Source organism: Alternaria dauci, chromosome 2, assembly GCF_042100115.1.
Source record: "Alternaria dauci strain A2016 chromosome 2, whole genome shotgun sequence".
Taxonomy (NCBI): domain Eukaryota; kingdom Fungi; phylum Ascomycota; class Dothideomycetes; order Pleosporales; family Pleosporaceae; genus Alternaria; species Alternaria dauci.
Window position 1 is genome coordinate 2,747,113 of NC_091273.1, and position 19,354 is coordinate 2,766,466.

Genomic DNA, 19,354 nt, shown 5'->3' on the forward strand with positions numbered 1-19,354 from the left:
GCTGCGTGTGGGCGAAAGGAATCTGGGCTTGTCGGGTAGGCTGTCTCGGAGGCGGGACCTAAACACCAGGCGAGTTGGTTCCGGGTTTGAAGGAGGGGCTAGGTCCAAAGAACAGTGGGCAAAAAAATAACAGCCGACTCGACCAAGCTGCAACTGGAACACGAACAGTAGTAAAGTCGTCAGAAAACAGTGTGAGAGGAGCAGCAGCAGCGACGTTATATTTGCCTTCCGGCCGCGGCTGCGAACTTTGGATTATGTCAAAGATGCAGGCCGAAACGCGCAATGCTCAGTAATTGCCTAAGAGAAATCCTCGATCCGAGCTGTCCGCGCAATCGGTTTCGTGGGCGTCACGTTGGGTCACATTAGCAATCAGTTTACTCTCAGATTCGATGATTCCACTATAGGTGGAGGTAGCGCGGCTGGCCGACGGGCTGCTAACTCTCTCTCCACACTAGCGCAGGTGCCCTGCATGCAACGGCTGGCTGCCGAAATCGGTGAATCGGCCGTTGGGAAGGGAACGCGGGTTAAGCTGTTAAACCCGCAAATGATGGTCGAGACAAGCAACGCAAAGGCTCGATGATGCTTTTCGCCTCTTGTGATGAGATCACGACGCCAGGATTGAATCTTTGTACAAGGCTGTCCAGCCTCGCCAGCACTATACTCCTCCCCGCAAAACTCCGTTCCTGTACTCCGACGCTACTGCAGCGGCAGCAAGCTAATGTCGCAGATCAGGAACCACATGTTGGCCACTGGGCTATATTGTTTCGAGCCGCAATGCGACAGTGGTGATGGAATCCGAGATGCGATCCAAGCCACATCAGTAAAGTCCAGCGAAGCAGGATAGAGAACTCTAGAATTGCAGACGAGAACTAAGACATCTACGTCCGTGTCTCGCAGCAACCCGCCACTACTGGCTCTCCCTCCAAGGCATTCTCTCCACACCCCGCACCCATCTCCGCCTCCTCCATTCGCCTTTGCGACTCGGCGCATGGCTCTCCCATGCCCGGCGCAGAACTTCCTTCTCTTGGTCTCCGATATCCTTGCTACTTCCCTTTGATTCGGTCCGCTTCTTCATCTTCGCCTTGGCGGCGTTGGCTTTCTCTCCATCACTCTCTAGAACTTCGTAGTGCAAGTCCGTGACCCATCGCTCACCCTCGACCTCAACTTCGACGCCCGTGACACAGCGATCTTCGACCCATTCGCGAGACAAGAGATCCAGTGTCCATTTCTTGTCGCTCCAGCGCCAGCCGCGAGGTGGGAGCACGTCTTCGAAAAACGGTGTGCCACGGGGTCTGTCGCCGCTGATCCTAGAAGGCGACAATGGGGAGTACGGCGATGGCGAGAACATGAAGCTCTCGTACTCGCCATGCTCGTCGTGTAGCGCGCGGTGCTGCAGTTCGAAAATCTCGACTTCGCGGGTCTCTGGCGACGTCTCCAGCTCTATGTCTGCGCGCGAGATGGTGAGGAGGAAAGAACGAGTTTCATGTTCTGCTTCGGAGATGAACTTTTCGCTCTCGGGCGTTGTAAGGAAATCCTGAACGTTAGGGTGCCCCAATGCTGTCAAAGTGTATCCGATAACGAGCAATATCCCGCGCCATGGTAGTAGATGCGCTGATATGAACAACAAGACCGATACAACAAGCAGGATGAGATAGATCATGGATGAGAGATTCTCGTTACTGAAGTTAGTAAGCGGAGTGATGAAGCTCAGTACAGCGTCATGCCCGCGGCTGAAGTCTTCCATGCAATTCTGCAAATCGCGCATGTTGCGGAAGAAGTCCTTGCTGAACTCGGGCGCAGGTTTGATCGTCCTTGCGTCTGCCAGTGGCGGTCCTCCCAGGCTCCCCCTCCAAAGATCGCCATCGATATCCATTGCGTTTGCCATAGGCTCCGGATGCCGGGCGAGATACGCAGGTACCATGATGAAAAACATGCCACACGCTAGTGGGAGTACAGGTAGAAGATATGGATCGACACACACGAATGTCCAGACAAAGAGGAACGAGAGGGTTTGCGTAGGCTGCACCCAAGTAAACAGACGAATGAGTCGATTCTGAAGAATGAAGGCAACACCGATGCGCGAGTTGAAGCGACGGAAGTTGGAAGACATGGTAGGGATACTGAAATTGGGGCGAGCGACATAGCTTCGAGAGCGTCGGTCCTTGACCTGTGGTGTATTCCCACTTGGTGTTGATGAGTCTGGAGGCGAGCTGTCGGATAGATCTTCCGAGGGGAGGACTTGTGCAAGAAGCCTGTAAGCATTAGCTCCATCAACAACTTGTTGTATTAACAAGGCTTTGCCTTGCAGACTGTACTCACATGTTCATCATTTTGTCTCCCACCCTACTGCTCGACTCGCGGGTTATGTTGTCGCCCAGAGACTCCAGCTTGTCTTTGAGCTTGCTAGCCGACAGACGGCGCGAATGCGAAGGCGGCCTCTCCGTAGTGGGAGTGCCGTCGTTTGATGCATGGTGCACCTGGACCACTGGGATGGGTGTGTCGCGGTTTGCCAATGACTCTGCGTTGTCAGAGCCCATGATGGGACCTGCACTGTGTTTGTATTAACCTAAAGAGAAGGAGACAACTGGATGAATCTGAGTCAAGAGCGAGGTCGTGGGTATCGGAGTGTGATTGATGAGCAAGTCACACTGCTATCGCGTAGTGCCAGAGGCAGGCGTGTCACATGCGGCTGAGTTGCGACTTGCCGATTCGTGCAAACGTTCAGCAGCTGCTCAGGCAACACCACGAGCGTGCTGTATCCTAGCTCTTTCGATTACGATGTTTCAACGGCGTATTCTCATGGTCCGACGTGGAAGATGCAGAAACAGGCGTGGTGTTTGATGCAGCGAGCGAATGACGCACATGTAGGCGAACTGGGCGTGGCGCTGAGCTTGTGCCGTGGCACGTTGGTCGTTCCGGCGGTTTCCCCACATGCGTCCGTGCACACTTGGGCTGGTGGTGGTGCGCAGTGCTGATGATCAGGGACAGAGGACCTTTCGGCTTCGGAGTACCTAGAGAAATGTCGACGATCCCCGTAGTATTGTACGGCCTCGGCTATAGATTCCCGGTGACATGGAGAGGAGGACTGCGGAGTAGCTGCGGAATTCCCGCTGTCATGTGTCGGAGCCGTATGTAGGGTCCATGGACATGATCCATAGGATGCACAATAGAGGGTTCAATCATGCACATGCTGGAAGCCGTGCCATGTGCAGTCGGACTAGGGGTGGTTTGGGTGGTGCAGTCGTCGTTGGCAGGTCATGGTCGCACTGCTTGGAGCAGCTACTCCGCACCGGAGCGTGGCAGCTTGACTGACTGACTTGACAGCGAGACAGTAAGGCCGTTGGAGGATGCGTCCGTTTCCTGGGAGAGGAGACTTGTTTTGATAATATCCTATTCGCCGCAATGGGCAGATAGGGACAGGGGGGTTGTCAACTAGACAACCCTAGTGCCTCGTTGTGGCTTTTGCGGGCTGCCGACCCTCATTGTAACTTTGACGAACTGTCGACTATCGTAGCAGCGACCACCTCGCCCCTTTGCAGCGACACCGCGCCGTGCTTTTTGCGCTGCACCATTGTCCAACTCTGAATAGTTCCGATAGCCGTTCACTCGACTCGTTACCGACCACCGATCGCTTTCACCGCTGTAGCCGGGTCCGTTCGACATGTCGGCATAGGTCTCCCTCGGTGCCCAAGCTCGACGCTTGGAGACCATCTCGGCGTTCTCTGAAAGAGGAAGACTTTTTCTCTCTCTCTTGAAGCATCTCGTGACAGCGGAGCTTCAATTGCCCGTCTCGTGACGACGAGCTGTGGAGCTGACATCTGCGGACCATGGCGACGCAGCCGCGAACGACAACCCGGACCATGGAATCGACCAACGTGCCTGAACGGTCGGGGTCCAACATGTCCGAGGACTCTAGTGGCTCTTCAGGTAGGAAAAAGCATACGGGGACGGTCGCGTAATGCGACGTCGTATCGAATGGAGCTAACCCTGCCTCATCAGAAGACCGCGTACGCAAATTCCAGAAGACGGGCGACCAGGGCAGCCGCCTGCGCAAGACGAGCGCATCCAACGCCCTAAGTGCAGCACGACCGCTGCCGACCATCAACAACAACGTTGCAGGACGAGGCAGGGCCAAGGTGCCGTTGGGCCCTCGCGAGCGGCCACACGACTTCAATAAGCAGAGGTGCGACGCCGCAGACGTCCCCAGCGTTACTTGGGTAGCTGCATGACAGATCAGCTGACGCGTGAAGCAGTAGAATGGCAAGCGGTGCCAGCGTTGCCTCGTTCGAGACACGCTCCTTCCTCCCCACGCCCGCCAGCGAGACAACGACGACGCCCACGCGCCCCGTGCCCTCGAATCCACGCTTTAGCTTCACCAAGCAACCGCAGATTAGCAGCCCGGCAAAGGACGAGTCCAATGAGGTCACCGGCTCATATGACTTCCTGCCGGCCGTCAACTTTGATGACTTCGCCAACAGCCTCTCCTACGAGCCCGCGCTAAGCGACTTTCCTGCGCCCGGCACGTTCAAGGCCAACGTGCCTGCCGACAGCACCACTCCCAATAACGGCAATAACAACAACAGTAACAACAACACCATGCAGCAATTCACAGGAACCCCCACCGACACACGCCCTACACGTAGCGACTCCTTCGTTCGCCGCTTCAGCCAGTCTACCGCGAGGAAGCCGAGTGGTGCTTCCGCCGCATCTGGCTCTGACCCGTCTGCCATGCCCCCGCCGCCCACCAACATGGCCATCCGATCACGTCGTCAAAGCCACTTCCCTACCCAGGCACCCTCCAACCCGGCCGCCCGGGCCCCGAGAAAGAGCGTTGGCCCTGGAATGCTGCCAACGAACAGCTTTGAAATGGACAGGCTCGCCAATGACAACACAATGCCTACACTCGGCCGCGCCCCTTCACTGAACAAGGGAAACAGGCGGGAAACACTCTCTGCGAACCTTAACACTACAACCACAGGAGTACCCAGGCTTCCAACTGCCGCACGCAACGCGAAAGCAAAGTCCCTGCAGCCGCCCTCAAGACAGCAACCGGGCCACCTGACCGTCTCCTCCATGACCCCCGATCCAAGCTCAATGCCCATGGACCGTTCCCGCTCACCAGGCAGATCTCCCGCCGCGCATCGATCCTACACTCCTTCGTCCTCGTCAAGCAAGCGACAGTCAACCGCACCACACATATCTGGACTCGGCGCGCGAACCATTAGCCCTACAGACGCTCGGAGGCTGAGGAGACTGTCTATGAACCCTAATCATCCGCCAAGCGGCCCGGTAGGCCCTCCTACACCTCAGGGCGATCAGACATTCGATGAGCGTGCCTGTAGCCAGTCTCCAGCCCTGGCTGTGGGCGGGAGCATGACACCTTCTTCGGCGCGTGCGACACCCGAGCAGAAGCGCAAGTCTTATGCCTCTGGCATATCGCTTTCCTCAAACTCAAGCTTGAACTCGCTAAAGGTCGGCCCTTCGTCCATACCACTGCGCACAAACCCTGCTCCGACAAACTCGCGTTTGCCTGCACCAAAGCCACGAAACGTGCAAAGCTCCGCTGGTGGAGAACAAGAAGAAGTTCCCCCAGTACCAGCTATACCAAAAGCGTACGAGTCCCCCAAGGACCCTGAGCGCACCACGTTTGCATTCAACACACCAAACTCAAAGATGAACGCGCCTGCTCCAGCGCCCCAAGAGGCTGTTTCGACACCTGATACACAACGAGTTGAACCCCGGCTCAATGAGACCCTGGATGGTGGCGTCTTGAACAGAAGCACAGGGTCCATCAGACATCGGAGAGGGTTAACCGTCGGAGCTGGTGCGGAAGCCGATAGGACGCCCACTACGGCACAGCAATCCAGCAAGAAGAACCTGCAGCCAATCAGACTGCCACCACTGAACCTGCTACCGCTTGGTACACCATTCAACAACCGGATATCATCTTTTCCTGCACCTTCTGGAGAAGCAGATGAGCGCAATGTCACGCCTCCACCTAAACGTGCTGCTAACAAAACGCCCAGTACGCCCATGACAGCGTCCAAGGCCAGCTTCTTCTCGAGGAACAATCATCATGACGAATACCATAAGCACTTACGTAGCAGCAGTTCAGCATTCAACCTGCGCGCAGCAGACTCCTCGCTTGATACGCACCCGAATATCGGTACGATACCCATTCCGACCCTGAATCCGACACGCCAAGCCACCACACCTTTCTCATCGAATTCGTTACCAAAGGGAAGTGGAGAGTTCGCTCGCTTGCAGCCACGACCCAGCGGCGAATACAAATCACCCGCCAAGGACATGGAGATGCAGAGCATGGTTGCTGGACCGCGGCCGTTGCAGAAGAAAAACACTTCGGATTCAATCCAGACTTCTGAGTCTACAGAGCCAGAAACGCCTTCTTCCGGTTCATCCTTACGCCGAAAGCTTAGCCTCAGTGGCTGGAGGAGAGCCTCGTCAAAAGCTGCGACACATCAGTCGCAGAACCCACAGGTCCGAAAACCGGGCGCCAAGACTGATGAACAAAGATCACAGCCCCAGCCACCGAAGCACAGCGAGATGCCGCCCCCACGATTACCTGCGTCTGCTACTTGGAGCGGCGCTACTGGTACCACTTCCCCTCCCGCCAAGAGTGGAACCCGGCCGTCCCTCGATTTTGGACGCCGCAAGACCTCTACGGCAGCTGTCGCAAGTGACACTGAGGTCGAAAAGTCAGGTGCTCGTAAGCCCACGGGAAGTGGTGGAATACGTGCTGTATCAGGGCACACAGACCAGGCTACCAGCCAGACGACGCAAAAGTCCACGTCAATTTTGACACCGATGCAGCGGATGTTGGGTTCGAAGAGCTCGTCGAACATGCTCAAAGCTCGTAATCTCGACCCCAATCTTGACCGAGACGACCTGCTAGCCGACGAGGAGATGAAGAAGCTAGCCTCGAAGCGGAAAGACTTTGAGCATGCGGCGCGAGATGTTGACGAACTTCGCAAGCGCGCCACGGCCAAGGAGCGTGTCACTCCAAGTGATGCTGTACGCATGGCCAACCTGAACATATTCGAGCGGGGGGAGATCATCGACTACAAAGAGGTGTACTTCTGTGGAACGAAGAATGCCAAGAAGCACGTCGGTGACCTCAATGCGCAGACAGCGAACTTTGGCTACGACGACGAACGTGGCGATTACAATATTGTCCTGGGAGACCATCTCGCCTACAGATATGAAGTCGTTGATGTACTTGGAAAGGGTAGTTTCGGACAGGTCGTGCGTTGTGTAGACCACAAAACGGGAGGACTCGAAGCGATCAAGATCATTCGTAACAAGAAGCGGTTTCATCAGCAAGCTCTGGTCGAAGTTAATATTCTCCAGAAGTTGCGCGAATGGGTGAGTACACTTGAACCATTTTGCAGATACAACTTGCTAACAAACATCAGGATCCCGACAACAAGCACAGTATGATCAACTTCACCCAGAGCTTCTACTTCCGTGGCCATCTTTGCATCTCGACTGAGCTTCTCGGTATGAACTTGTACGAGTTCATCAAGGCACACGAGTTCAAGGGCTTCTCTCTACGTCTGATCCGCCGGTTTTGTAAACAGATGTTGGCGTCGTTGACTCTCCTGAAGACCCAGAAGGTCATCCATTGCGATTTGAAGCCGGAGAATATCCTGCTTGCGCACCCGCTGCACTCGGAAATCAAGGTCATCGATTTTGGATCCAGTTGCTTTGAGACGGAGAAGGTCTACACGTACATCCAGTCGCGATTCTACCGATCGCCTGAGGTCATCCTTGGTATGAGCTACGGACTGCCGATTGATATGTGGAGTCTGGGTTGTATTCTTGCTGAGCTACTAACTGGCTACCCTATCTTTCCTGGAGAGAATGAACAGGAGCAGCTTGCTTGCATCATGGAGATCTTTGGACCCCCGGAGAAGCATCTGATCGAGAAGAGTAGCAGGAAGAAATTATTCTTTGACTCGCTTGGTAAGCCCAGAGTTACCGTCTCGTCGAAGGGTCGCAGGCGAAGACCCAGCTCGAAGACACTACAGCAAGCTCTGAAGTGTGATGACGAGGCTTTCCTTGACTTCATCGCGCGCTGCCTACGATGGGATCCCGAGCGTCGAATGAAGCCCGATGAGGCCATGCAGCATGAGTTCATTACTGGCGTCCGCAAAGCCAGTCAACAACGACGGCCTTTCAACGGCACCTCTGCCGTTTCTTCGCCTGCAAAGCGTGTGCCGCCTCCACAATCGGCGCAGCCACGCGTTCGACCTCTTCCAGAGCCACCAGTGTCCAGTTTCAGTCGTGCGACGGCAGCCAGCGGTCAACGTCAGGTGTCGAGCGGCACCTCGCCTGTGAAGACATCTGCTCCCCCGAGGCGCCACTCGACAGTGCAAGGACTCGCACCTGGAGCAGCAGGTACTAAGCGTGCCGCAAACGGAGCTCCACTCAATTCTACAAGTGGGAGTGGCCTGCCACGCGCAGCCCAGCGAAGTGTGTCAGGCAAGCCAGATCTCGCTTCGGCTGCAGCCATTGCCAGTCTCGTAAGTCGCAAGCTCGACGGCCAGCTACAGACGGACAAGCAGCTAACAAAGTGGTAGAAAACGCACACATAAACTTACGAAACCGGGAGATATTCACAATATAGATTAATGATTACTTGGGCATCTCATGAGGTTTCTTATTATATAATAATGGGGTGTTAGCCTGTTGGCAGCTTGGGGGTTAGGTTGTTAGGGACTTTTGTGCAGATATGGTTGCGGATGTTATGTTTTCCCATTCAGCGACGTTTATACCCCGAAAAAGTCTCTAGTCGGAGCACTATCTTCAACAGGTGTATTGGTGGGTTCTTGAATAGTGGAGAGGACAGTGCGATCCTGATACGAACAGCATTCCAAGGAGTTGTAACAAGATAGACATGTTCTTTTAGAATTTGTAATGTGACGTGTGGGGCCCCGCGGTTTTCAATGTATGAGCTGCGTGTTCTTGCTCGAATGCATGTACCATATATGTTTGCACCAAGTTGCTTACCCGTGGTGATGTCAGCGTGTTATCGATAAGCACCGTCGCGAATTTGACTGTTGGTTGCGACTTGCGCACCGCAGCCCTCACCACGCGACAATCCTTCTTCGATACCCAGTCCTTCTTTCCTTGCTTTCGTTCAATATGCCTCGCGACCCACTGATTGGCCTCGTGGGCAAGCCGTCGTCTGGCAAGTCGACAACTCTGAACAGGTGCGCCGTGCCCCTCCACCCCTCCTCCTTCGTGGATGTTTCTGAGATATATTCCATGGCAGTTTGACAGACGCTACCTCCAAAGTCGGTCCGTACACGTATAAAAATGTTGGAAGCTGTGTAGGCTGATCATCAGTAGGTAACTTTCCGTAAGTCGTCCCTCTCCAACCGGTTGCGTGCAACGGCGCAGGGCAGTGCGCATATCGCTTCCCTCTTCTACCGCCCCTATCGCAACCACCGCACCGTTAGCTCCTAACCCGACGTGTCCAGATTCACGACCATCGATCCTCAGCGCGCCATTGGCTACCTCCAGATCGACTGCCCCTGCGCGCGCCTCAACCTCGCCGACCGCTGCAAGCCCAACTACGGCGGCTGTGTCCAAGGGCGGCGATCCGTCCCAATAGAACTTCTAGATGTTGCTGGTCTCGTGCCAGGCGCACACATGGGCAAAGGCCTCGGGAACAGGTTCCTGGACGACTTACGACACGCAGATGCGCTGGTACACGTGGTCGATGTAAGCGGGACAACCGACGCAGAGGGCAAGGCGACAAGAGGTTACGACCCAAGTCAGGATATTGTTTGGCTGAGGAGTGAGATTGTGCGATGGATACAGGGAAACCTCATGGAGAAGTGGGGCAGCATCAAGAGGAGGCACGTCGCTATCAAGGCTACGGCGGTCGAGACGCTACAAAACCAATTCTCGGGCTACGGGTCAACGTCTAGTGTCGTCGCGCGCTGCCTCGACCGTCTGGCGCTCAAGGAACCACTGCAAGACTGGTCTGACGAGACGATCGAACGCGTCGTAAACGCCTTCACCGACGAGAAATTCCCCACCGTTATCGCCCTCAACAAGATTGACCATCCGGATGCCGACAAGAACATAGCCAAGATTGCGAAAACCGCAGACCCGAAGAGCATAGTGCTGTGCAGCGCCATATCTGAAGTCTTCCTAAGGAAACTAGCAAAACAAGGATTTGTCAAATATACAGAAGGCAGTGAATTTGTCGACACAAGAGAAGACTTGATCGAGCAGGGCGACTCTAATGGAGGCGGTCTGAAAGAGCTGGACGAGAAGCTCAAGACGCGTATTGAGAACCTCAAAGATATGGTTCTCTATCGTTTCGGTAGCACAGGCGTCGTGCAAGTCCTGTCGCGAGCTGCTGAACTCCTCGGTCTGGTACCAGTCTTTCCAGTTCGGAACATACACACGTATACCAGCGGAAGTGCGAATTCCACGGCTGTATTCAGGGATTGCGTACTTGTCAAGAAGGGAAGCACGGTCGGTGACGTGTATAGGAAGGTCATGGGTGATGCACCCATGGCATATGTAGAAACCGAGGGTGGGAGAAGAGTTGCAGAGGACGACGTTGTTGCTGTAGGAAAGAATGATGTGAGTACTTTTTTCCTGTGAAAGTGGATATCTGGCTAACAATGGGAAGATTTTGAGCTTCAAGGTTGGAAGAGCATAGTAAAGCCTTGCTCTTGAGAATAGCTCTTAGGCGATGCAGAACCAGGACATCACAACTTTCAATGCAGCTTACGAGAATTCATGTACACCCTGCTAAACAAGGCGGAACTGGAAACTCGACCAACCACTTTGAGGGCTTACGATCGATCCATTGATTGCATTACTGAATATATTCGTAGCTTTTCCGAGCCTTGAAAAACCAGTAAACTCACTCCCCATTTTCTCCTTCCAACGCATATAGCCCCTTCGGCATTCCTCCACCATCACAACTAGCGAATTTCCACCACGTCCAATGGACGCTACCGGCTACATTGACCAACCCCCACCTCACCGGCGTTGGCATTGGAGGCCAGTTCGCCCACCTGCCCTCCTCATACGTAGCATCTAGGTTCATTAAGAAGAATGGTACGACATTAAAGGTTCCTGCTTTAGTAACAGTCTTCTTGCCCCATGCTTTGAAAATAGTCGCAGCGAACTCTGCTTCTGGGGTGTTTGGCGGTGGTGCGGAGGGGTGGTCTGCGAAAGAAGCGATTGTGCTGATTTCGTGGTGGAAGTGATGCATAAAGGCGGCTTGAAACGTGTCCATGATGCTTATAAGCTCTTTCCCGTCGAAGCACTGTGGCGAAGAGAGGGAGTTGAGGTAATTGTTGTAGTCTGCTAGGCCGCCGAGAAAAGATGCTACATTAGTCTTGTATTAGATGTGGGTTCTACAGCGATTAGAAGAAGAAGGGATTGTTACCGTGTTCTTCATGTGTTTCTGTCCAAATATCTTTCGATCCTAGAATATCTTCTACCTTTGGGAACAACTCCGCTTCCTCATCGTCATGGTGGCTCTTGACGAAGCGATACCATGTTTGTGCGTAGCCGACGAATGCTGCTTTGTCCACTTCCCGGACATGAGGAGCTTGCAGATATATAGTGTTATAGCCCCGTAGTATGGAGTTGTGGATATGTGCCATGTGTGTTGCTCCGATGGTAAAGATGTCGTCCTGTGTATTGTATTAACATCCGCAGCTAATCGCAATGGGACTTACGCGCAAAATACCTTGTTCGTCGCAAATTGCGGCGTTGTAATAAGCTTACACGGACCTTCGGCCCACGATGTGTTGGTGGAACTAGTCATGGGCGAAGAAATAAAGAACTGGATCGATACAGCAAAGATCAAAAGTAGGAACAAAGTGATGGTAGTGACGCTGGGCATGGTGACAGCCACCAGTGTCTTAGTATTTAATGCGACTTCATCTTTTTATTGTAATAACTAGATTACATGCTAAAAGATGTGGAGAGTGGTGTGTTCTCCAACATCGTGCGTGGTGGCGTGACAGTAAGGCGATTCATCCTTTCTCTGGTTGGTCAGTGGGCCGACGACAACAGCAGATTCGCAAAACGTCGCTGCCTGTCAAACATCTTTGACTTTTACTTTCGGGTTTATCCGTCTAGTACCGGGACAGAGCGCTAAAATTGAAGAAAGCCAACCTGACATTCATGTCCATTTCACTAGTCCATCGATGAGTACCTGCAATACGATGCTATCCCCACACAGCCCTGCCACGATACTAACGTTGATGCCTAGCATACTATCTCCAACCAGAAATATATCATTCCTTACGTCAGCCCCTCGTAGCGGGTCATACACCTCGTCTGGTATCCTTCTCTTCACGGCTTGCGGCCAGGTACTGCTGGTCTGACCATCCTGTGACGGGGTAAAGTCGAGAATCGCTTTGCACCAGTAGTGGCACGTCGATCTATTAAACCCAAACGCGACTGGAAAGCTCATGGAGTGCGCATATGCTGCTGATTGGACGCGCAGGAGTACGGCGCCCCAGAATTCTGTGACATGATCTGGTATACGTAGCTCGTGAGTGGCATCATCCCAGGCATTTCGGGGCGTAACGCTGATTATGCGAACATTGGGTGTGACCTGGTTGGAAACTCGACGACGAATATGAAAGCTCTTGAACTCAGTAGTTGTAAAGTCAGGTGGTATAGAAGGTTTCTGCCTTACGTAGATGGTGTGAAGTTTTCCAGTAGGCCAGTCGTCGATGGGAACTAGGGCCCCAGCATTGACACGTGCGTATTGCATTCCTCCATCTAAGCACTTTAGTGTGATAGCTAGGCGCTGATTCAGCTGGTTGCTTGAGCGGATCATGGCTAGCATACGGCTCTTGTCTTGGTCAGGTAGAAACTCGAGCTGCACACGTAGCCCGATTGGCGTAAACCCAATGGGGAACGTAGACACGACATTCTCATGCTCTATCGAACGGCAGTGCTGAAATTCCTCGGGATGGCGCGCAAGCAATCCTCGGTACGTCGATTGTTCGGATGTAGTCGCGCACCAGGCGAATAACGAGTAGTCGTCAGTAGTCCTGAGTATCTCTTCCTGCAAACGAATGAAAGCCTTGCTGCCCTCTCCATAAAGCAGTGGCATGTGGATGTCGAAGATGCCCAATAAGCACTGAATATTGGGATACGAAATCAATGTATGTCTAACATGCATTTCGTATAGGAACACTTACATATGCCACATCTTCTATACGTGTGCTTTGCCGGTGTGCTGCCCATGACATCCTCTCCGCGACTGAGACTTCGCTAAGAGAATTTCTGTCATCAAGCACACGAACTGGAATACCTGTGGCGTCGGATAGCTCTTCCAAAAATTCAACCTTTTCGCCCATCAAGGTCCAATCCTCGAAGTAGAAGCGACATACAATCGGTGCAATTAGTTCCTGTAAAGTCCAACCGCGATGCGCCCATCGACAAGCTTTGAGGGATGCTCTTGCGATCTCGGAGGCAGTTGTATAGTCGCCTGAGCGTGGCTTGGGGATGTCTCCCAGATATACGATACAGACTTCGGCATCTCGGTACCAACGATACATGGAGTTGATGGCTTCTTGGAGCTCTGCACTCGATGTCTTGTCAATGCAGCAACTAATGTCAACGCACGAAGTCAGTCTGTGTTTCACGTACTGTCGATACAGGGAGATCAACGCACGTATCCACCCAAAGATAGTTGCAGCCCTGGCCCCGTGCTTGCTCAGCTGCATTTAATATCTTGCTGTAGCCGACCCGCTTCAGAAGATCGTCTTCTGATGATCCTCCGAGTCCCGAGCTGCCTCGAATCATGAACTCCAGAGCTAGCATGAGTGTATTTTGCGCATCTTGAGTCGGTACTAGGTTGGGAGAAGCTGAGATTGCTCGAGCCCTGCTAATCCAGACGAATTCCTGGTAGTTGACCTCATCCGAGCCCCAGGTATGGGAGAGGATGGCGTACTTGGGAATCGCATCGTCGTTGAACCACTGGAGCTCAAGTGTTCTGACATCGATGAGTCGCATAGCAGACGCGTCGCGACGTTTTGGTATGTGAAGTCATTGGTGTAGGATTAACAAGCGGGGTACCTGACATTGCGCCAATGGATGCCGCTGACCCATTCGCTAGATTTTGCGCTAGACCCAGTAAGGACTCACATACGAAGACGCTCGTATCCCCACTATGCTTAAGGAGAAGCTGAGTATTTCTTAAAATCACTTCTTTAACCTATCGGATCATGCATGACATGTGCTGTACACAGATACGTAAGCCTCTTTCGGCCTACAGTGTTAGGTACAAGACATTTCAATCGTCTATGCTATATGCTGTAGAAGAGCTTGCGAACAGAAGTCTGGTGTCTTCGTTATGGAAAGTGCTCTAACGTCTTTCCCCGCTCGCGAAGAGAACACAAATCTGCATGTTATCATTGGCCTTACTTGCCTACGACGCTCAGGATCGACAACTTCACAGTAAGAGAACATATGGCATGTCACCTCAATTGTGAAGATAAGGCATGGTGCAGGGGTGCAACTGCGGCCATGTTCCGCCTCGGGGACCGAGATCAAGTTCCTTGTCGCCCTGGGCGTCTGGAAAGCCTCGCATGCATTGCAAAGCTGTCGTACTACCTACACACTAGCGACTGACATGCCAAAGCAAAGTGGGTACAAACTTGAAGTCCGTCGCACTCACAGGCAATATTCAACGAAGGCGCTGCAGCAAAAATGTACTACTTGCTAATGAAAGGGACACAGAAAAGAGAGGAGAATGAACAGGGGTATATATGCGTGATTGTATTTGTAAAGTTCAAAGAATGTGGGCCCTGAACCATCTCGAAGCATATCCCTGAAATTAGAGATGTTGAAAGAAGCACGCCTCTCAGGTGCATCACTGATGTGTGTCGCAAAATGATCATCCGCCTCTTGGTGTTCGTCGTATCATTTCGATCTCCACACATTCCTTGTTTCCCATGCCCATGCAAACTACGTCATGGAAGCATGCTCTCCGAAGCACTGGAGATGAGCGAGTGTAACCCAGGGGAGCAACCACTGGCGACTAGACTCGATCCGCGGCATTGTCACTCGAGAAGCCGAATTTACGGTCGACTCGGATGCAATTGTCGTCGATGCTCTTGTTGTGGACATGCGAGACTGAGGTGGTGACAAGGGTCTCGTGATCCTTGCTCTTCATGTCCGACCATGAGCTCATCTGACGACTCGTCTCGCAAACAGTGGAGCTTTCGCTAAGGGTCCAAGGCGCAGATTTTTCGTGGAAGTCGCTCCTGGACAGCCGCTGGTGAGCATCGGGTCCTCTCCTGGCAAGCTTTTGGTCGTTGACGACGCCAGCCCAAATGGCGGAAAATGGAAGGAAGATGCAGATCATCGTGAGAACATGGGCGACGATCTCAGGGAGAATGTTTGCGAACTGAAGAGAAGCAAAGATGGCTAGAATTCTGTCAGATACGTTCCGGGACTTGAGTTCACATGGGTAAATATACCTGGTATGAACATGGTCTGACAGCCCATGATGAAGACAATCTGCATTGATCCAAACTGTGGCATGTTGAGACGACGCCTCTGAAGGATAGCGTAACCTAGCTTGTAGGTGAAGACGCAGCTGAACATCCAAATGGATACAGATTGCAGAATGTAAGAGATCGCAATCAACTCCAAGACGGAGTTGGTATCCATAGCGTCCAGAGTCAGTTTGGTGCTCAAATAGACCGCAACAAGCCTGAACCCGAGCGCAACGCAGGCCATGATAGTAGTTGTACCCATGATGATGCTGCGTTGTAGAGTCGGTGTAGTGACGCATACGGTCCAGACTTGGAGGCTGAGGGACATGAAGACGAGCGTAGTAACGATAACACCAAAGACGTTGATGGTGATGAAGCTAGCAAAGTCTGCGCGTGTCAAACGACTCCGATCTCCAGATAAGACGGTATAAGGGTCGTAGAAGTTGCTGGTGACCCAAGTGCAGAACAGCAGGCAGCGGATGGTGTTGGTGAGGAGGCAGGCAGCGTTGAGGAAGAAGATGTAGGACTTGCGTTTCTCAGCCCTGGTCAGGAGGAGGAGAACAACCAAAAGCATCAGTGATACACCAAACCCCGTCCCATAGCTGATAGCCAGACGAAAGCCGAAGATGCGATAATCGTCAAGCGCCTTCATGTTCACCGGCACAGATACCCATCCGCCATGGCCATCCTGCACGGCAACAGTGAAAGTCTGGTTCCATGGATCGAAGTCAGGAGGGACCTGGATGCTCTGTACAACGCCGTCCATGGCAATTCGTGGTATCGGGAGGTGCTGAATGTGTTGTTTTAGAGATAGTGGCGTCTTAATGCAGGTCCAGATAGAAGCCGCCTGGGTAATGACTTGGAAGAAAGGTAAGTTGAATTAGAGGCTGAAGAAGGAGCGAAGGAGTTGAGCAATGAGGAAGCCCGACGATTTATCGTATGGAGGACGGGGATATAATAGCTAGAGATCAGGGTTGCTTCTGCAATGGAGATTGTTGCCAGGCATGGTCGTCGATAAAGTGAATGGGAGTGTGATGGCGTTCGGATTCCGAGCGGATAATAGCAACTGCAGCGACAGCGTGCGATTGTTTCGATATCTCGACTTATGACTATAGCTAGCCAAGATCAAGGTGAGAATGAAGTCTCAGAATTCTTGACGCCCTTAGTATTGTTCCACGGTTCCTTCACCTGCACGGGTCTAGGTGGTCGCCTTGGTCTGGTGAAGCTTGACCAATGCTTGCGGCTGTCACTTTTTTCTTGTCTTGCAAAGGGTTACAGAGTCGCTCAAAGTAACGCGCAGAGCCATTAGATGTACTGTTTGCGGTGTGGGATGCGGTTGTGATCAGATAGCGCAAATTCCTTACTATTGTTCTTCGACTCTGGCCACCTAAGCGTTGAGACCTCTGGATACCGGTGTACAGGGACCAATCACACCTGGCGTGGACGGTGGCCAACGTGCATAGCACAGCATACGGGTATGCAACCATAGCACGGCATTCACATTCAACCCCTTGCTGTAGGGTGGACGAGGCCAACCGTTCCTCCGAAGCAGGAACAGGGTTTGGCGACAGTGGCTACCAATCATGACGCAGCCCCACTTATTATGCACGTCACCGTTAGCTCAGCAGTAGCCCCGAGCTCCACCAGACAAACGTGACCTCGCGTTGACTTTGACGTGCGCGATTGACATCCGCCACGACGCGTCAGATAGCCCAGTATGTGGACGCTGGTTAGTCACGTTCCTGTACAAACTGATTGTGAGGCAGACACTAACTACCAAACTTTAGGTCTCTTCGCATACGGCGGCAGGGCCAGATTCGACTGAATTCCGCCTGCCAGAAGAGGGCGTGGCACACATCGTCTCAAGTCCCGCAAATAAACACCCTTATGTGGTACGAGAGGTGCCGCTGCCGGGTCTCCTGCGTGAGCTTGGCTGCATCGGTATGTCTTCTATATGAGCCTTGGTACTAGGCGCAGTTGCTCACCTTGATAGTTGTCGGGCTCTTTGGAGTCAAAGTAGAAGCCGTCACAGACACAGTAACAATCTTACCTATCCAACCACACACAAACAGCCAGCCGACTGCTCATTTCAAATTATATCCACCAAGTGACGGACGCTCAGAAGCAATTTTCCTGCGCCATGGCGATGTGTTGGGATTTTCAACAACCGAAACTAACCTCACTTTTCGTTGGACAGACTCTGAGGTTCAGGTCAACTCGTCAGCCGTAGCCAATATCGACGGTGTCACCGAAACACGTGAGGACGACACCGAAGACGAGGACGCGAGGGAGCCCATTTTTGAGGCAACGTCACCAAAGCGGATGCAGCCACAGCCGCAGCCACGAGCGACGCCTCAGCTCTCTAACCAGAGGTCGATTACTATCGTTCAAGAGACCCCTACCACAGACCGTGTAGAGTACATACCCGTGTTCCGTGATGCAAACGGCAATCCACCTGACTTTACAAGTAACATCAACAAGCCAGCGGAGGATATACCTACTCTCTCTGAGAGTCGCGAAACGGAGCCGAAGCATGAAGCAGTGGCTCTCTCCACAGTCCGGACCAGTGAAATGAAAGACCGTCTGCAGTCAAACGTGCCTTCGAATACTAGGACATCTTCACCACGAGTACAGATTCCAGCCAGATTGTCCAAGAAGCGCACACTTCTCACAGCAGAGGAAGAGGCCCCGGAATCCGACAATGAGGCACTTGCCGGGCCTAGTAAGCGCGCAAAGACGAGTGATAGTGATACTGAAGATAGTCGGCTGAGTAACGTCGACGTTGCGCAGGGAGATTTATCAACGATTCCGCCGCGAGCGCAGAGGGGCTCGCAACGTTCCACATCTACAACAACGGAAGATTACAGCGGCCCAACGCTTCGTGTAGCTTGCAGTAATTCTACTATAACAAAGACAAGTCAGGTTGTGAAGTTCTTGAAGAAGCATGGTGGGGTGTATGTGGAAAGCCTAGCAGATGGGTTCAATCTCCTATGGTCAGTACTCCCTTCACGGTCACATCACTCTACTGATACGTCGAAGCGTAAGAGATGGTGATCTCCAGAAGACAACAAAAGTGCTGTACGCTATTGCTTGTGGTATTCCCATCGTTACCGACCAATGGCTGTACGAGTCTGCGTCAGCCAAGCGTCTCCTCGCCGTCTCTGCGTTCAAGCCATCCACTCCTAAGCAGGAGGAGCAGTGGAAGCTCAAACTTGATGATGTCCTCGGACAACCACAACATCCTTTCTTGGACTATGACATTCATTTCACAAGATGCCTTAAGGCGAAATACGCGTCTTTCCCCGAGATTGAATTGGTAAGCAAAGCTGCGGGCGCGAAAGATGTATTCATTGGTACGGCGAAGATGAAGAAGACGGGAAGCATTGTCTTCGCAGATGACGGAGACGACGCAGAAGCCCAGAGACTGATGAAAGACGGAGTAACGTGCTACACGAAAGACTTTTTCACCTTTAGTATCCTGCGCGGAGTCCTCAATCTCGAGAGCGACGAGTTCAAGATCGAAGGCGTTACTGCGGCCGCCGACACACCCCTGAAGGAGTCAAAGAAGAAGCGAGCTCGGAAGAGCACCTAAGTACATAGCGAGCAGTCACAAGTGAGGACCAGGGTAACAGCGACGACCTATATACGACATCGTTCACTGGACAACAGGCTGAGGGAGTGCCCGTCGGAATAACAAAAAAGGAGGGTGGATGCATTTTCTAATATACTATACCCAGATTCACGATCACCAAGGCGCAACTTAATCAATTCATGTGTATCATGACAGCACCGTCTGGCCTAAAGTTCCTGCCACTCTATACTCGGGTAAGCGA

At 52.7% G+C, this 19,354-nt stretch overlaps 6 protein-coding genes across 6 annotated transcripts; 3 read left to right on the forward strand and 3 right to left on the reverse strand.

Moving 5' to 3' along the window:
* Window positions 1–907: 907 nt before the first annotated feature.
* On the reverse strand, window positions 908–2,537 carry ACET3X_002938 (uncharacterized protein; the record flags this gene model as incomplete). Its single annotated transcript, XM_069449736.1, has 2 exons — window positions 908–2,252; window positions 2,320–2,537. The coding sequence occupies 2 exons, from the start codon at window positions 2,535–2,537 to the stop codon at window positions 908–910; spliced, it is 1,563 nt and encodes a 520-aa protein (XP_069309485.1).
* A 1,323-nt stretch (window positions 2,538–3,860) lies between these two features.
* On the forward strand, window positions 3,861–8,615 carry ACET3X_002939 (uncharacterized protein; the record flags this gene model as incomplete). Its single annotated transcript, XM_069449737.1, has 5 exons — window positions 3,861–3,927; window positions 4,000–4,183; window positions 4,257–7,383; window positions 7,434–8,543; window positions 8,601–8,615. 5 exons carry the CDS (start codon window positions 3,861–3,863, stop codon window positions 8,613–8,615), a joined length of 4,503 nt encoding a protein of 1,500 aa, XP_069309486.1.
* A 496-nt stretch (window positions 8,616–9,111) lies between these two features.
* ACET3X_002940 (uncharacterized protein) lies at window positions 9,112–10,860 on the forward strand. Its single transcript, XM_069449738.1, has 4 exons — window positions 9,112–9,233; window positions 9,296–9,331; window positions 9,504–10,623; window positions 10,673–10,860. The coding sequence occupies exons 1-4, from the start codon at window positions 9,166–9,168 to the stop codon at window positions 10,700–10,702; spliced, it is 1,254 nt and encodes a 417-aa protein (XP_069309487.1). The 5' UTR covers window positions 9,112–9,165; the 3' UTR covers window positions 10,703–10,860.
* Window positions 10,861–10,909: 49 nt separating this feature from the next.
* On the reverse strand, window positions 10,910–14,034 carry ACET3X_002941 (uncharacterized protein; the record flags this gene model as incomplete). Its single annotated transcript, XM_069449739.1, has 6 exons — window positions 10,910–11,379; window positions 11,441–11,690; window positions 11,747–11,920; window positions 12,311–13,156; window positions 13,218–13,629; window positions 13,694–14,034. 6 exons carry the CDS (start codon window positions 14,032–14,034, stop codon window positions 10,910–10,912), a joined length of 2,493 nt encoding a protein of 830 aa, XP_069309488.1.
* A 1,027-nt stretch (window positions 14,035–15,061) lies between these two features.
* Window positions 15,062–16,287, reverse strand: ACET3X_002942 (uncharacterized protein; the record flags this gene model as incomplete). The annotated part of the gene is made up of 2 exons (XM_069449740.1): window positions 15,062–15,450; window positions 15,504–16,287. The coding sequence occupies 2 exons, from the start codon at window positions 16,285–16,287 to the stop codon at window positions 15,062–15,064; spliced, it is 1,173 nt and encodes a 390-aa protein (XP_069309489.1).
* A 901-nt stretch (window positions 16,288–17,188) lies between these two features.
* Window positions 17,189–19,262, forward strand: ACET3X_002943 (uncharacterized protein). Its single transcript, XM_069449742.1, has 4 exons — window positions 17,189–17,250; window positions 17,309–17,462; window positions 17,515–18,514; window positions 18,561–19,262. The coding sequence occupies exons 1-4, from the start codon at window positions 17,239–17,241 to the stop codon at window positions 19,111–19,113; spliced, it is 1,719 nt and encodes a 572-aa protein (XP_069309490.1). The 5' UTR covers window positions 17,189–17,238; the 3' UTR covers window positions 19,114–19,262.
* The last annotated feature ends 92 nt before the right edge of the window (window positions 19,263–19,354 follow it).

Bases quoted from the DNA above. Each gene is read 5' to 3' on its own strand.
- ACET3X_002943 (XM_069449742.1), top strand. The intron at 17,463-17,514 runs GTATGTCTTCTA...TCACCTTGATAG, and splicing joins GCGTGAGCTTGGCTGCATCG to TTGTCGGGCTCTTTGGAGTC. The intron at 18,515-18,560 runs GTCAGTACTCCC...GATACGTCGAAG, and splicing joins GATGGGTTCAATCTCCTATG to CGTAAGAGATGGTGATCTCC.
- ACET3X_002940 (XM_069449738.1), top strand. From the start codon at position 9,166: ATGCCTCGCGACCCACTGATTGGCCTCGTGGGCAAGCCGTCGTCTGGC. The intron at 9,234-9,295 runs GTGCGCCGTGCC...ATTCCATGGCAG, and splicing joins AAGTCGACAACTCTGAACAG to TTTGACAGACGCTACCTCCA. The intron at 9,332-9,503 runs GTATAAAAATGT...CGACGTGTCCAG, and splicing joins TCCAAAGTCGGTCCGTACAC to ATTCACGACCATCGATCCTC.